Raw genomic sequence first — 16,478 nt, 5'->3', positions numbered from 1 at the left:
GTTGCCCAAAAGTTGCCAAAGATGAGTTTTCAAACCCAATTATTTTTGAAGCCTTATATCTCCATGTTGGAATATCAGATGTGGGTATCGATTATTGGGTCTACTGCACAGCCTGCTATCTCTCTAATGCTTCCCTTTTATCCACTTGTATCTACCAAGCTGAAATCCCTCTCCATACTTTAAGTGTGCTGGGAGGCACAAACATGAGCATAGGTTATCAACAATGGAGTTTCTCAATTTGGACTTGTCTTCGGTTCTGTTATTTTGGTACATAAGCCAAGGGTTAATCCAGCTTGGTTAGTTCACCCTTACTTATACTTCAAAATGCAGTATTCTTTGAGTAACGAGTTATTCTCGTGGAATTTTTGTTCATGTGGGGGGATCCAATTTCCCACATGACTTGTCCTCGCAACTTTTATTATGTTTTCAGATTATTTTGGGTATTTTTATTTCAAAGTCAATCATAACTCATATCCGTTCCTCGAAACCATGGAACAAATTTCGACCAAAATTTTCAAAATTTGTGAAATATTTCAGTTTCGGCAGGGTTCAAAACAGAATAGAAGGAGAAATAAGATGCATACAATATTTTGCTGAAATGTATGTTTCGGAAAAATTAATGAAATTCTGTATCAGTTCCGCCATAACAATACAAATGATGTACGTCGAGCTCATTTCGAAGCTTTTGTTCCTTATGAAATTCTGCAAATTTGACTCCAAAACCCTACTTTGCACAAAATCCTTCAATCTGGAATCCTGTCAGAATTCTGTGAATCAAGACTTTGCATGCGATTGTGGAGCACCAAAATCGAAAGTTTGTGATGGAGGGCCGGTAAAGAAAGGGAAGAAATCCCTAAGAGAACTTAGAGTTGTAGGGGAGAAGAGAAGATATCGCACAAAGGGGGGGAGAGAAGGATGTCACACGACCTAGTCTTGCACCATACCCGGCACCATAATATTCAATTCAATTCATTCTCAAAATCTATCTAAGAAATTGGGTTACATGTCTCTTTATACTAAATTGAAAATAAAACTTACCTAATTAAAATCTAAAACTGAAATGGCAACTAATAAAGTTAGAAACGAGAACTTATTCTGTTCAATGCCTCATCAAATGAGGACTAATGCTCCGCCTTGCAAGGCCAACTAGGTTAACTTTAATCGACCCCACGCCCCACCCTCTCCCCCCGCCGGCAACCGTTGGCACCCACCCTCAGTCCTTGATCCTCCTTCCTCCACCCCCTTCCCTCCCCTCCTCTCGATAGCCGCCCCTAGAACTCCGTTGTATCTTCCTCCCCCTCTCCACCCTCCTCCCAGCCTCCCACCGCTGGCCACTCTCTTTTCTTCCCCCCACCCTCCTCCCTTAACTCCATCCTTGTCTGTCCCTGCCCCCCGAGGCTTCTGGAATCTGAGATCAGCAAATGGAAGAACTGTGTCGTCAGCTCCTTCTTGGGCAGCCGCCCTCCTTCTGCCATTGTCAAGTCTTCTCTCCAAAACCAGTGGAGACCCTCGGGTTCTCTTTCCACCTTCATGATTGATAACGGAATTTTCATCTTCAACTTCTCCTCTTTCGTTGACATATCCGTTGCCATTGATGGTGGCCCTTGGTATGTGGGCAAAAAACCTATTTTCATGAGACTGTGGGACGAACGCACCTCTTTCCACCGTTCGAAACCGACTTCCATCCCTCTTTGGATCCTCCCCAACCTTCCCTTCACTTCTAGTGTGTTAAGGGCCTCAGCCTCATTGGTTCCATCATAGGCAAGCCGCTCTACTCCGATAAGCGAAAGAAAACCATGGATCGACTCTCCTTTGCCCGAATTTGCATTGAGGTCTTGGCTGACCAGGTTCTGCTCTCCACAGTCACCATTCTAGACGGAGAAGGCCACTCCTTTAAACAAGAGATAAAATATGATTGGATTCCCCCCTATATACCACCTACAAATGCTTTGGGCACTCCACAGTGTTTGTGTAAAAATAATTAAATAACATGGTGGTATGGGAAAATCTAGCATTCCATCGAAGGTCCTTTGATGCTTGGTCTTCACGCTCCTCTTGCAAGCTCACCTTTGGCTTCTCAGCTACCGGATAAACTCAAAGCTGATCAGCTCCCTAAGAGAACTCATTAGAAGGAAAAGAGATCGGAATCACCGACCTCCGGCTGTGAATCCCGACGATTATGCTTCTTCATCTCGATCTGTTGGTCCAATGGGAGATCCCGGCGGTAATTACTGCTTCTCCCTGTTGGCTTGTCCTGGTGAACCTGATGTTGTTATCGCCCTGTCACCTCGTCCCACTTCCTGATACAGTTGGATGATGGATTTAGAAATATCTTTTATTTACTTTCCTTTTCTTTAGAGTTAGAATTAGTATGGTAGATTTTTAATTGAATGAATTTGAAGAAATATGTTTTGGTTTTGAATCGTTGACTGCCATGGGTGGTTTCCTCCTCTAAAATTCTTTATTCCTCTTTCTCTTCTGGTTTTCTTTTTCTCTTCTCTGATCTTTCTTCCTGATCTTACTTTTTCTTTATTGTTTCTTCTTCTTCTTCCCTCCTTATTTTCCTCTCCTCTTATTATTTCTCCCTTGCTGGCTGAACCCCTGTTCTGGGTGGTAGATACAGCCCCAGTTTAGAGGATCGACCTCTTCCTCCTTTAAGCTTTCTGGACTGAGACTTTAGTAGAAAGTTCCCTACCAGTAGGCGACACAAACCCAAGAGCAGCTCTTCCAAAACTTGGCTTTAATGGTGATAAATCAAAACCAGACCGAGATCGGAGCTTTGCCATCGCCAGATCCAGTTGCAGGCTCAAAACACATCAGATCTGGGCCATCGAGATTTTCTGGTGCTGGATTTATGGAAGACCTGATGCTGCGACCCTTCGCTGGAAGTTTCAGGCCAAACTGAGGCCTAGTTGAGAAGCTCTTGCAAACGGAAACTCTTCCCAGTCATCTCCTCTGTTTTGGTCCAAGGAAGAAGACAACTCAATCATGAGTTAGGGTGTTTATTCCCTTTAATCCTGTTTTCCTATTATACCCCTGCCTTTACCTTTTAATCCCTTTGAGTTTCTTTGTTTCTTATTCCAATAATATCCCTCCCACCTTATTCGTTGCATAACACTTTTGTTCCTTGATTTTAACTTCCAACTATTTACAACTTTGCCACTCTCTTTATAACTCATGTTTAATTACAATTCAGCCACTACCTCTTGGTCATTGAGCTATCTTATTTGGGTGGGCCATTAAGCGAACCGATTCTGTTTTGCATCAAGTGTCTCCGCCGACCGCCGATGGCCTTCGGGACGACCCCTTGTCTTGGCTCCACCCTTTATTCCAGTTGGGTCTCTCCCGCCTGCATCCTCACCTACCTGCCTCGCCGCCTTGGAAGGCACCAGCACCACCTCTTTGACATCCTCCACCCTCGCTAATTTGGCCACCTCTGGCCCCACAAACTAATATGCAACCAACGTCGTCCACTCTTGCCTGCCCCTACCCACTGCGACTACGCTACATGTCTGTGTTTTCACCTGGCCATCCGCTGGGCTCTGATGCTGCTGTTGAGCTCCCTTCAGCTCCCCTGCTCTCTTACGCCTTGGAAGGTATCAGCTCCGATTCTTCGAATTGCTTGGCTCTTGCAAAGCTGCCATGATCTCTATTGCCGCCGCCATAGCTATTGGGCTTCCTTCTGGCCTTCCGCCAGTCTTGCCTGGGGCTACGATGCCTTCTACTGCTGTTATTGGTGCTCCCCAGTCTGGTCTCCTGCCTGCCTCCACTCAGTGCCTAGAAACTGGCCTCCAGCCAGACAACCCTCCTGGGCTCTTCTCCAAAAGCAATTTCCCCCTCTACGAACCACGGCCTGCAGGCCCTCTCTTGCCCTATAACTGAGGCAACATCTCCTCATCTCAAATCTAGACTGGCCCCTCCAGGCCCCACCAGAAATCCTGCTGCCCAAAAGAAGGTCATGTCTTCCCTGCCCCGCCCCAAAGGTCTTTCCGACTCCAAACCTTCCACCACTCCCTTGCCCTCCCCCCTTAGGGAGTACTCCCATTGGCCAAAATCCAAAACTGGCCCAACTACCTGCTCCGATGAGCCTCAGGTGCCCCCTCACTCTCGTTCCAAATGATGCCTTGGTACTGTTTGTTCTTTCAATTACTGTATTATATTAGAAGTGGAATGACCTACCCTGCTACTAAAGGGTGTGATTTTTTCGTCAAGACCAAGCCCAGTTCTATTTCATCACCCATGGGCTCATAACCTGTTGGATTTTGATAACATCACGCATCAATTTAATATCAGATCAAGGTTCCAATTATGTTTCTGTTTTCAATGGCTTCCAATATCTTTTGGGCTGATTCAAGACAATCATGCGGAAGCTTCACCAAATAAGCAATCAAGTCTGAAACCTGAACTGAAGGTTCAACTTAAATCCAATTTTGTCTCTGATGTGTACAGAAAACAATGCCCCAGTTCAAGCTCCACAAACATGAACAGATTCAAGATAACAATTGGTTATTCCAGTTGCTCTTTCATGCAGATTCTTCACCAAACTAGGATTTTTTTTAATTAAGAATAGGTCTAGGGTTGGGTTGTCTATGTGTGGGGCCTTCGGTCCATGTGGTTTTGAGTGTAATGGACCACCTATATGGGTCTAAACGAGGCGTATTATGGTTGCATATGGGAGTAGTATTTGATTTCTTTTTATTTTAGCTTATTTGGTTCGGTTCATTAGTGAGCCAGGTTCAATTAAAGTTATAGTTGATTTTTTATGACTTAATGCGGCTTAATGTTGATTTTTGATGACTTTATGCAGCTTAATGTTGATTTTTGATGACTTGATGTGGCTTAATATTTATTTTTTATGATACTAGGTATATGTAACATACTAAATAATGTTAGAAAAGAGTGAAAATAAAAAATAAAATTTAGGCGCCTTTGTCACCTAAGCGCTTAGGCACCCCCCTCCACCGCCTTGGGTCACCTTGCCAACTAATCCTGGTAGCAACTCTATTGCTTCCTTATTCATCCCTTATTTTTCCCTTCTTTCTCTCTCCTTGCAATATAATTCCCTCTGTTGACCGCCGCAGGTACTGACAAGGGCTTTTTCTCCTGTCAGGTTTCTCTGTAATAAGGTCAGCCATGTTATTTTCGATATTCTATTAATAAGAAATCAAAAACTGGTCTGTTTCTGAACATAGTAGTTTACCATCTTGTTTCTCTCTCAGCCCCTTTATTAGCCATCGAATATAGTTATAGCTTGGGCCTGTGAACAGTTGAGATCATATATTCTGGGATATCATACTGCATAAGAACTTGTTACCCCTCTCAAAGAAAACTACCACCACACCGAAGATGCCACTAGTCAAAAGCGTGAAAAGCAGAACATTTCTAGGTTGTTGTAGCTTATTGATCTGCTTCTGCTTCCAAAAATTTTTTGGAATCAATAAGATTTAGATCCCCATCATGGGCTACAGTATTGTAGGAGGAAGATCCAGCCAAGCAGCCATCAAACCAGCATTAAGGCTGATTCGACCTCCATCTATTAAAGGCCCACTAATGGCCAGCAAGATGGGCCCATTGATCCACTTAAGTAGGTCCACTTAAGTGTTAGTTAATTAGGTCCTTAGTTAATAAAGGCCCATTGGGCCCATCGATTTATGGTTCAATAAGGCCAATTAGTGGCCATCGATTTACTTGTAATAAAGCCCATAAGCGGCTATTAGTTAGTAAACACTTAGGTACCTAATTTGTATAGGTTTCTAATGTTAGTCCTAGTAGGAGTACAACTCCTAGTTATAATGTGACTGCTATTAGCATAGTTTCTACCTTCTATTTAAAGAGGAGTTATTGTACTCAGAATTTCAGAATTAAATAAACAAATATTGCAGTCAATTGCTTCTAAACAGCCGAGATAGCTGTGGGTGAGATGCCCGGGCCGAGATAGCCACTCACACCCACATTCCTCTTGTCTGTCTTTTAATTTACTGTTATTAATTTCTGTTTACCTATTGCGGCAGTGAGGATCCAGGGTAAGAGTTTCAGATCTGTTTATGCTTTCAAAACCAGAATCGACCAGCCAAGAATCTCCTAGTATTGAAGATAACCAATCTCTCTCATCTCCCACATTCAAGTTCTGCTTTGCAAACCCTTTTCAGGGTGTGTTGTAATCCTTCAAGGGATCACTCGATCCTCATCTGAAGGCCAGCCGATCAGACCTCATGCGGTTCTTGAAGAGTTCTCCCTAATTCTCTCTCCTAGGTCTGAAATCAAGAAAGTAACTTTTACTTCAGCCGGCAGAATCACTTCAACTTTGGAGGTTTTCTTCGTCACATCAAGGCCTACACTCGACCTGAATTTGAGCCTCATCAAAGCTCTATAGATCCAGCCGCAGGTACCCTTCTCTCTCCTAGACGCAGGTCCTTCTCTCCCTAATGGTTTGAGTCTTTGGCTGGGTTTTGCTGTTGCATTGTTCTTTGTTCTTTGGGGGTTCATTTCTGGTCTTAGTTCCCTTGTTTCCCTATTGATATCTCTGATTTTTATCAAGCTAATTCTAGAGTCCTAATTGATTTGGGTTTGGGGCTGTAATACATTGGGGTAGTTACTTGGTAATCTACTTCTACATTACAATATCTTTTATTCCTTCTATTAATTTTATTTCTTCGTACATAAAATAATAATAATTTAAAATATATAAATATAAAACAGAAAAAAATTTCTGAATCAGTAGCTCCCATAAGAACCCAAGGCAGCCCAATTCTTTAGAGCAAAAATTTGCGGTTGACACTTTATTTGAAGTTTCAATGTGGTTTGCAACACTTCTTGGATATATGAACTTCTATACTAGCCTACTGTGTGGTAACACTGTCTATTAAGTCTATAAATATAATTATATGACTAGGAACAAGTCTTGACCAATCATGTCATTTTCATAGTCCTTTTATAAATATAATTGAGTAATTCTCAATAGTTCACTGCCACTTTATGTCCTTTCTAAGTTTGCAATGAAAAAGAGTATGTATACCAACCTGGCGGAGATTGATGAGATGCTCAAATGCATCCTTTATGGTGTTAGAAAATGACTCATTCCTTGAGAAGCTTTCTTCCCAGATTGTATCAAGAGAAGCCTTAAAGTCTAAGAGACAGGGCACCAGATCTTTGTCTTTCTCTTCATCCATGATAACGCCCTGCCCAGTACCCCGTATGTAAGAACTAAGGGCTTGCCGCAATGATTCAAGGGCATTTACCCTTGCAAACAGAGTGTACATCCTCCGAAGGTCCTCAATTCGATTTCCATCCATCAGCATTGTGAATCCCTGAACAAAAAGAAAACCGCATTCATTCACCAAGAAAGGTGACATCTCATTCAAAAGAACCAGAAAAATCTTGGCAACATTGAAGAGAGGACCAGGAATTCAATTCAGGATCCAAACCTTATCAAGTATTGCAGAAGTATGACATTCAAGAAGTTGCTTCTCTGCAGTTGCCACTAGTGGTTTCCTTGTACTTGCGTCTAAGTAGAGTATACACCTTTCATGTTCTTCATGCAATCTTGACTGCAAGAACGGATAACCTCAATCCCTCCAAATTTAATAGCATACAATGCATGAATGCAACTTGGAGCCAAGAAAAAACTAGAGCCTGCATATTGACATGTGAAATACTTAAATACTTAAGTAGGAGAATCAAAATAAAGCACCTCCACATGCTTCAAGTAATGTGGAACATCTGATTGCTGCATGTACTTCACACCCTCAGAAGCATAGAATTCAGATGTGCACTCAAGAAATGGCTTTTCAAAGCTTTCTGAGTAGATTCCTAGAGCAGTAAACATCTTCAAAAGATGGTTAAGGAGTGCCCTATCAATAGCTTCACCTAATCTGATAGATCAGACAAAAAATGCAGCATATTAGAAGATGCAACCAACTTGCAGAGCATCACAGAGGAGTTGAACAATAAAGTTATGGCTCATGGCTCATCCAATCATGTTTCGAAGCCGAAACAAAAACCTGCCAAAACATTCAGGCTCACACAATTAATCAACGAAACCACAAAGACTTATTTTCAAATACTACCCACTTTAAGGAATATAGAAACAGCTTGGCCAACATAAACTAGTCACCTACGCAAGATGGACTTCTTGAAGAAATTTATCACTAATAAAATAATACCATAATCCAATGCAAATAACGCTTCGCAGGTCTCATGAGGGGTGGACTGGAGATGGTCCTAGCGCTTTGGAATTTTTTCACAAAGTGACCACCCTCAGACTGGCAGCCCAAGTTTTCTACCATCAGACCGATCAATGGCCCCTAAGAGATTTATCACTATATATGAACAAATAAACTCCTAAACTGTAGCTCATTGTAAAGTAAAAGCTAAAATAAGACAGCTAAAAACAGATGATGGTTAAGGTAGTTAGTTAAGATAAACGTGCTGAATATATGTTACTATCTTCTAGCAGTTGCCGAAATGTTTGTTTTCATTCTACTTAGCTCCAAGGTTGGTTTTGAATCTCATCTAACAAGCTTCTTTTTTTTTTTTTTTTTTTTTTTTTTTTTTTTTTGGGTGGGGGGGGTGGAGGGGGGTGTAAAGTCCCATTTTCATCTCTTCTCCAGGCCTTAGTTTCAGGTTTCGGCACTTGCATGCCTGGCTTGGTTCTGGTCTCATCACAAACCTAGCCAGTCATCTTTCTAAAGAAACCAAGTCCCACAAGCCCAAATGTGCTTTGGGATAATTATTACCAATATACAAAATGGATTAGTTCATGTCATAGTTTCCATTTTTAAGAGTTTTGCTTTTAATTAGGAGTCTACTATATTACTTTAGTGACCAAGGATTTTTTTTTTTTTTTTTTTTGGGAGGTGTGGTGGAGGCAATAACAGTTACCAGGTCTTGTCTTGGATAAGTAATCGACAAACACCCATAAATAGTGGACTAAACATGGTCATGTAATACCTATTCTAGAAGGTTGTAGTCGTCATATCCTAAATTGTAAACGGTACTTCCATCCTAATCCAACCATAAGATTTAACTCTTTCAAGATAATCAATCTAAATTTAAGATACATAATTCCTAGATATGTATTATGCCCTTCTTATTTTGTTTAAATTCCAGCTCAATTATCAAACAATTAATAACTACCAAAACCATCAAATAAATCTTCCCTAACCCAAGCCCTTCTTCTCAAATTATATTCAACCTGATCTGACACCTTCAGCCTAAGAATTTTGAAGGAAAAAAAAAAAAAAAAAAAAAAAGATTCCCTCCAAGTACCAGTTTTGGCCACCCACTTTTCACAAATAACACATTTGACTAGAAAGGAAGAAACAAGATGCATGTCGTATAGGGAACAGACAATGCCAACTGCCCATAAAATCTGTACCCCAGGACCGGAAACTTAAAACTTAATTATATGACTCCCTATTTTGGATAACCCTAATTTTCCTCCCTGTTTATTAGTTTCAACAAAATAATGATAATGCTGTACAACAAACCGGCCTAAGTTGCCATGGGACTGATTTAGAACCACGGGATGAATATTTTTATGACCAGTAGCTGTGTTGCTCCTTATTTTCCACTGTCCAAACTGATACAAGAATTATCAAACACTAGTTGGTGCTCTACTAAGCCCCTGTACGAAGGCTACGAACTTATTAATAGAAGCCCAAAACCACAGTTCTAAAATTATAAATAACCAGCAGCTGATGCAGATCCACCATGGACTTCTGATTTTCAAAAATCCTGGAATTTAGCTCTTTCCAGAAAGCACAAGGATCTAACGATCCATATCATAGCTTGGATTGGCGCCAATCATCTGATCCCATCATTCTGGATCAGGAGATCCAAAAATGGACTAGCTGATCCAAGGAAAGAAGGCCTCTTACACAAATAGAGAAGCTGATCCATTGTATGTATGAGATTGGATTGGTTACACCCAATATTGACATGGATCAGTCCATCCAAGCAATCTGATACCAATCTTTAAAACCATGATCCTCAAAAAGCACTGCTCTGCAAAAAGTTCCATAAAGATGGTACTATGGTAGAAGACTGATTAACCCTAAAGATGGTTTCATAATATAACTAAGTTTCTTTGGCATATTGCAAGTAAAACTAAGGTACCTAGATGCAGAAGAACGTACCTTTCTTTTTCAATTAATCTTAAAAGGCCAGTGACTGTTTTGTGCTCAACTTCTGGAGAAAAAGAAAGATGCTTGCGGAACAACTGCAACCCCATATCCCACAATGAACGCACATTTGGGTTTTGTTTCACATATGTCCTGTCAAGATAAAGGGCTATACCACGAATCATCAACATCTGGTCACAAAGATCCTGCCAACACTTCTGTACAAGAGACAAGAAAACCACCAGATCCGGGCTCTGGCCAACCAATGACTGTAGGGCTGCAGAAATGTGTGCTGCACATTCTTTCTCAATTTGTTTATACAGATTTGCTCCCATCTTGTGCAAGCAGAGTTCATAAACAGCCTAAGGACAAGATAATTGGTTCATTTCCAAACCCACAACATAAGTCCATAATTGAAACAGCATGGCATTGCATCCAAAAGACACTGAGATGAAAACTACCTGATAAAGCTTCTCAGAGTCGGAAGGATTTGGTTCCTTCAAAAAGATAGCACTAATAGCTGACTTCAACATTGCCCATGTATCCTCCTCAAAATTGGTAGGAAGTGTAGGTTTGGCTTCATGGCACCAAAAGGAGAAAGTAAGAACAAATTGTGTCACTTAAGAACATTTTAAACAATATTCCTTTTCATACCTGAAACTTTAAGTCTTTCAGGGTGCAAACGAAATTAAAAACCTAGAGGAACTTCTTTTATTCAATTTATGTGATAATTATCCATTATTTCGGTTACATTAACGAGCTGTCTGTCTGCAAAGCTATGTATATTGAGTAAACAGAGAAAATGCAGCAAAAGAAAAGGTTAATATAGCCAAAGTACTGGATTCTTAAGATCTGACAATCAGGCCCGCCAAAGTGGTACCAAACTGGGTCAGCCAGTCTGCAAGCGTATGCTTCCCACCCCTGGGTCATGGACATAGATTATGGACATTGCAAGACAAAAGGAAAGAAAATTGAGCACAATGAAGACAATCTCATTTCCAACTCTTGATTATACAATCTAATCCTGTGGAGAAGAGGAGAGGCATCCCACATTGGCCTAGATCACCCTTTCTTTTATATGTATGTATTTACAAGCATAATTTCTTACTTAGTAAAAACTCATGTATTAAACAACTACACTATTGGTACATAGGAAGTCGATCAAGGCTGCAATAAACAATCTACCATTCTATCCTTATTAATGGTCCCTTAAAGGGAATCTTCTAGCTTTAAGGTGATGCAGATTCTTCACCAAATTAGGCTTGTTTTATTAGGAATAAGCCTAGGGTTGGGTTCCATACATGTTAGGCCTTTGATCCCATGTGTTTTGAGTGTAATAGGCCACTTTTATGAGCCTAAAAGAGGGGCTCTAAGGTTGCATACGGGATTACAAGTTTGTTTCCTCTTTCATTAGTTTCCTTTTTAAGTTGGGTTTGATTTGAGTTATATTGTTTCCTTAGGAGTCAAGTTATCAGTTGAGTCAAGTCATTAGTAGTTAGTTTCCTTTTTCAACTAGTTTCTAATTTCAGTTTTGAGTAACTATTGTATTAGGAGAATAATTGGTTTCCTTTTTGAGGAACCTTCTATTTTGTAATTCCCTCCCCCATCAACATTATAAATAAAGAGGAGAGGGCTCCTAAAGGAAGAACGATTTTATGAACAAAAGAATTGTTTTTGCCGCTGCTGTGCCTCTGCTGGGACTGTCTTGTGTTTGATCAAGGCCAATGGGACTAGTGTTTGATCTGGTCGACGCTCTGCGGTGTGAAGCCCAAGAGGTTTTTCTTCTCCAAGTGTTCTTCTTCTTCAAGGTTTTTTTCAAGGGATTTATTATTGTTCTACAAATCAGGTATTTAAATCAATTCTCCTCTCAGATCTGTCCAGCAAAAGGGGGTCTGTGAGAATATTTTCAGATTCTACCCAGACCAAACCAGCCATCAGTTTGGGCTGAAATTTGGATCGAAGGTGCCCCCTTACCTAGGGAAGAACTTGATCCAAAAGGGAGACTTTTCTGGCCTGGCGTTATTGAGATAAACAAAATCTCCTTATTTTTGTCCTGCAGTGAGTTCCTAAGGCTGAAACTGAAATCGATAGGGCTGTTCTACCGTGTTCTGGTTTCTATGCTCTCCTATGCTGTTGCTCATAATTAATTGGACTGTGTGAGGCCTGTAATAGACCCTGCTAGGCTACTAGACCTGCTTGCTAATTTGACCTGAGGAACCAGATCTGTTGGAATCGACAGTCTTATTGTGTTGTCTCCTCTATTCTGATTTTCTGTTATATTACTGGGCTGGTTATGGTTGTTCTTCTGATTAAAAATATCCTGCAGTTGAAGGCTTGGTAGTTTGTCTATCCTAGTCTACATTATAAGGGTCTAATGAAAGGTCTGTTGTTCCATTTATCTTCACAAAATTAGTGATGTTTTCGTCAAATAATAAGCAAAGGAAACTTTCCGGCATTTGTTTGTGGTTTCATTCGAAGTGTCTTAAACTAGATGTCCTGTTTCCACACAAATTTTTAATAGTTTGTGCACAGATAAGAAGAATTTCTGTTTGATCAGTTGGTTTGAATATAATTTTATGTTCAAGTTTTCAAGTCAAATTAAGAGTCTTAAAGTCAAAGCGTTAATGAATCAAGAATGTTATAGGGGTAAAAACATAGGCTTTATGTATCCTTAATCCAGTTCTAAGGAGTATAATATTGTTTGGACATACAAAATGAGAATCTGGTGTAGAAGCATTTTTATTCTAATGCTGTTAATTTACTAGTTTTGTAACTTGTTTACTTTTGTAGTAATACAAATTTTACAATTTCTATTAATCCACAATGTACTATTTCTAGTACAAAGTATTTAAAATACCTTTTCACGATTCTAGCAAGCTTCCGTTTTGAGTCATACGTTATGACTGAATCAAGTCAACTCCTTCCACAACCTTGTGAAATGAGCACAATACCAAGCAATGGCTATTTTTTTCCAATTCTGGGCACATCGGGAATTTAAGTTCACTTGGAAGTCAAATAGTCCTGGAAGACTGCATTACCCATCAACACACCACATGCTATAGATATATACGAAAATTAGGGTGCATGAAGTAGAAAAAGCTTTAAGGAGGACAAAAGTAAGCCAGGCACCAAGTCTAGATGAGGACCGAGTGTGGAAAAGTTTAGGAATTTGTGGTTTATCTTGGATAACCAAGTTGTTTAATAAGATTATGAGCACAAGGAAAATGCCAGATGAATGGAGAAGAAGCGTTCTGATCCGATTTATAAAAATAAAGGTAATATTCAGAGTTGTAATAACTATAGAAACATAAAAATGATGAGTCATTCTATGTAATTATAAGAGAGAGTTATTGAAACTCACTTGAGACAAGAAACTACTATTAGTCTATTATAGAGAACCAATTTCTTTTTATGCCAAGAAGATCCACGATAGAAGCAATTTACTTAGGAGAGTCCCATAGTTGTCTAGGAAACGCCTTGGCGTCCAGCCGATTTGCTTGGGTCCTAGACGCAAGTCGCGTTATATTTGGACTTATTGACATCTTGGCATTCAGGCGGTTTGCCTGGGTTCTAGGCGCCTGTCGCCTTATTCCACTGCATGTCGCCTTATATTTTGGACTTGTTGACGCCTTGGGGTCCAAACGGTTTGCCTGGGTCCTAGGCGTCTATCGCCTTATTACACTGCATGCCGCCTTATATTTTTTGACTTATTTATTTTATTTACTTAAAAATGTATTCATAAATAAGCAAATACCCCCTATTTGAATCCAATAAAAATATTTTAAAAATCAAATCCAAAAAGATAAAAAGTCAACCCCCCAGTCCAAGAACAAAAACTGGATTTTTTTTGTCGTAGGGACAATTTCAACTTTCAAATGCTTAGGTTTTTTTCAATTCTATAAATCTTATCATGGTAAAACATTGCTAAAAACCAAAAGTCCAGTAAAATAACCTTTTGTTTTGATGTCTTTAAAATTATTTACATTCAGGCTATTTTAACAGCATTCACGCACTTTAAAATAAGTTTGACCAGAACATGATTTTGTCATTACAACTCATATTTAAGTAATATTAGACTTGTTGGAAAGATGGTTTTGCACTATACCTAATACCAAAAAGTCTCATGTAAAAATAAAATCATTTGACCAATAGAACTTATTAGAGAACAAGAGCATTTCTCTAAATGTTGATTTTTTTATCACTTAATGTGACTTAATGTTGATCTTTGATGATTTAATGTGGCTTAATGTTGATTTTTGATGGCTTGATGTGGCTTAATGTTGATTTTTTATGATACAAGGTATATGTAGCATACTAAATAATGTTAGAAAATAGTGAAAATAAAAAATAACACTTGGTTGCCTTGTTCTCCTTAAGGCAGGCGCCTGAATGCTTAGGCAGCTCTCCAATGCCTTGGTTCGCCTTGGCACCGTGTCAACTATGTAGGAAACTCATGCAAAGATTTAGAGATTGCAAGAAAGATCTCCATATTGTCTTTATTGGTCTAGGAAAAACTTATGACAGAGCCCTTAAAGAGTTAATCTGAAAAGTACTAGAGAAGTGTTTCAAGTAAATATGTGGACGTAGTCAAAGATATGTATAATGATGTGGTGACTAGTGTAAGAACTATGGGGGTTAAAGTAGTGAATTCATAATTGCAATTTGGTCACATCAAGGATCAACTTTAAGCCCTTATTTTTTTGCGCTTATCATAGATGATATAACCAGAGACATTCAAGATGAGGTTCCTTGGTGTATGTTTTTTACGAATGATATTGTTTTGGTGGATGAAAAAAAAGCAGAGATTAACGCCAAATTGGAGTTATGGAGATCAATCTTGGAAACGAAAGGTTTAAAGATAAGTAGATCAAAGACAAAGTACATGGTGTATAAAACGGATAATAAGGTGGTGAAAATTTATGAGAGTGAGATTCTGCAAAGCGATTATTTTAGTTAACTGGGTTCAAACATAAATAAAAAAAGGTAATATAGAGGAGGATGTTTCATAGAGAATTAAAATATGATGGATGAAGTGAAGGGGTACGTCTGGAGTGTTGTGTGATCGACGCATTCCCTTACAATTTAAAGAAAATATTTACAGGAAGTCATACAACCGGCTATGTTGTATGGTGCAGAAGGTTGAGCAGTTAAGAAGCATCATATAGTTAAACTCAATGTTGCTGAGATGAGGATATTCAGAAGGATGTGTGGCAAAACTAGGAAGTATAAAGTAAGGAATGGTCATATTAGAGCTGATAGGGAGTAGCTCCGATACATTGAAAGCTATGAAAAAATCATTTGAGGTGGCATGATCATGTTCAACAAAGGCCTTTAGATGCTCAAGAATAGAAGAGTGATTTGATTCAGATTGAATGAGCAAAAAGAGCTAGGGCATACCTAAAATGACTATGGGAGAAGTGGTGAGGAAAGACATGCATAACTTAGGCCTCGTATCAAGTATGACCTCAAACAGAGCTGATTAGAGGGTAAGGATCCATATAGCCGACCCCATTCAGTTAGGAATTGGGATAAAGTTGAATTGTTGTTGTTGTTGTTGTTGTAAGGAGTTAAATTGTTAAGACCCAGCGAACTAGTAGTATTACGTCAGTAAGTCAATTCATTTTCTTTTTCTAACTGGGATTAGTATAGGTTACTAAGGGCTATCATTGGAAAGTCAAAAATCCAAATTAAAGTGATTAGAAGTTTTTTAGTAAGGCTAGGAAGTGAAAGAATACAGTCCAGAACTAAAGCCTATAAATATGCATGCAATTCAGGCTTTCCAGTCTATTTAGGTATGTTTTGTTTATGATTAAAAGAATGGTTCTCCACTATGAAGGCCTAATAGACAAGGTCCATCAGCATTCATGGCAAAGGGTACCTTTTTCTTCCCTTTTCATCTTCAAATTCTCCACAACAGATTTCCACAAATGAATTGTCATCTTCTTTCTTAAACTTTCTAATATGTGTAGCCTTCCAGTATTGAGCTGGGATTTGCTATCATGGGGATTATATTCCTTATTGTCCTACATCAAAGGGTCTCCTCTGTCCTAGAGGTTCAATGGTCAAAACTCAAGCTACAGTTCATTGTAAATGGGATTCAATATTATTAATTTCTCTTCCATTTTTTGTTTCTTTTACCATCTAATCCGGTATATCAATCTCTATTATTGATTCATTTAATTGATTTAGAGATATCAACAAGGATCTCTATATGGTCTTTATTGACTTGGAAAAGCTTATGACAGAGTCCCTAGAGACTTAATCTGACACGTCCTAGTGAAAAGAGGGGCGTCGAATAAATATGTAGATGAAATTACAGATATGTATATGGGCATGGTGATTAGTGTGAGATAAATG

General features: G+C 39.3%; 1 protein-coding gene across 1 annotated transcript in view; it reads right to left on the bottom strand.

The window, feature by feature from the left end:
• Positions 1 to 16,478, bottom strand: part of LOC122080042 (cullin-4) — a 53,755-nt gene that overhangs the window by 28,823 nt on the left and 8,454 nt on the right. The window contains exons 2-6 of the mRNA XM_042646911.1: positions 10,583 to 10,698; positions 10,137 to 10,483; positions 7,691 to 7,871; positions 7,425 to 7,547; positions 7,020 to 7,307 (exon numbers count right to left, since the gene is read on the bottom strand). Coding sequence (XP_042502845.1) covers positions 7,020 to 7,307; positions 7,425 to 7,547; positions 7,691 to 7,871; positions 10,137 to 10,483; positions 10,583 to 10,698 — 1,055 coding nt within the window. The remainder of the gene's footprint in view (positions 1 to 7,019; positions 7,308 to 7,424; positions 7,548 to 7,690; positions 7,872 to 10,136; positions 10,484 to 10,582; positions 10,699 to 16,478) is intronic.

The sequence above is a fragment of the Macadamia integrifolia genome, chromosome 1, assembly GCF_013358625.1.
Source record: "Macadamia integrifolia cultivar HAES 741 chromosome 1, SCU_Mint_v3, whole genome shotgun sequence".
Classification (NCBI taxonomy): domain Eukaryota; kingdom Viridiplantae; phylum Streptophyta; class Magnoliopsida; order Proteales; family Proteaceae; genus Macadamia; species Macadamia integrifolia.
This window is presented reverse-complemented; position numbering and strand designations above follow the sequence as displayed.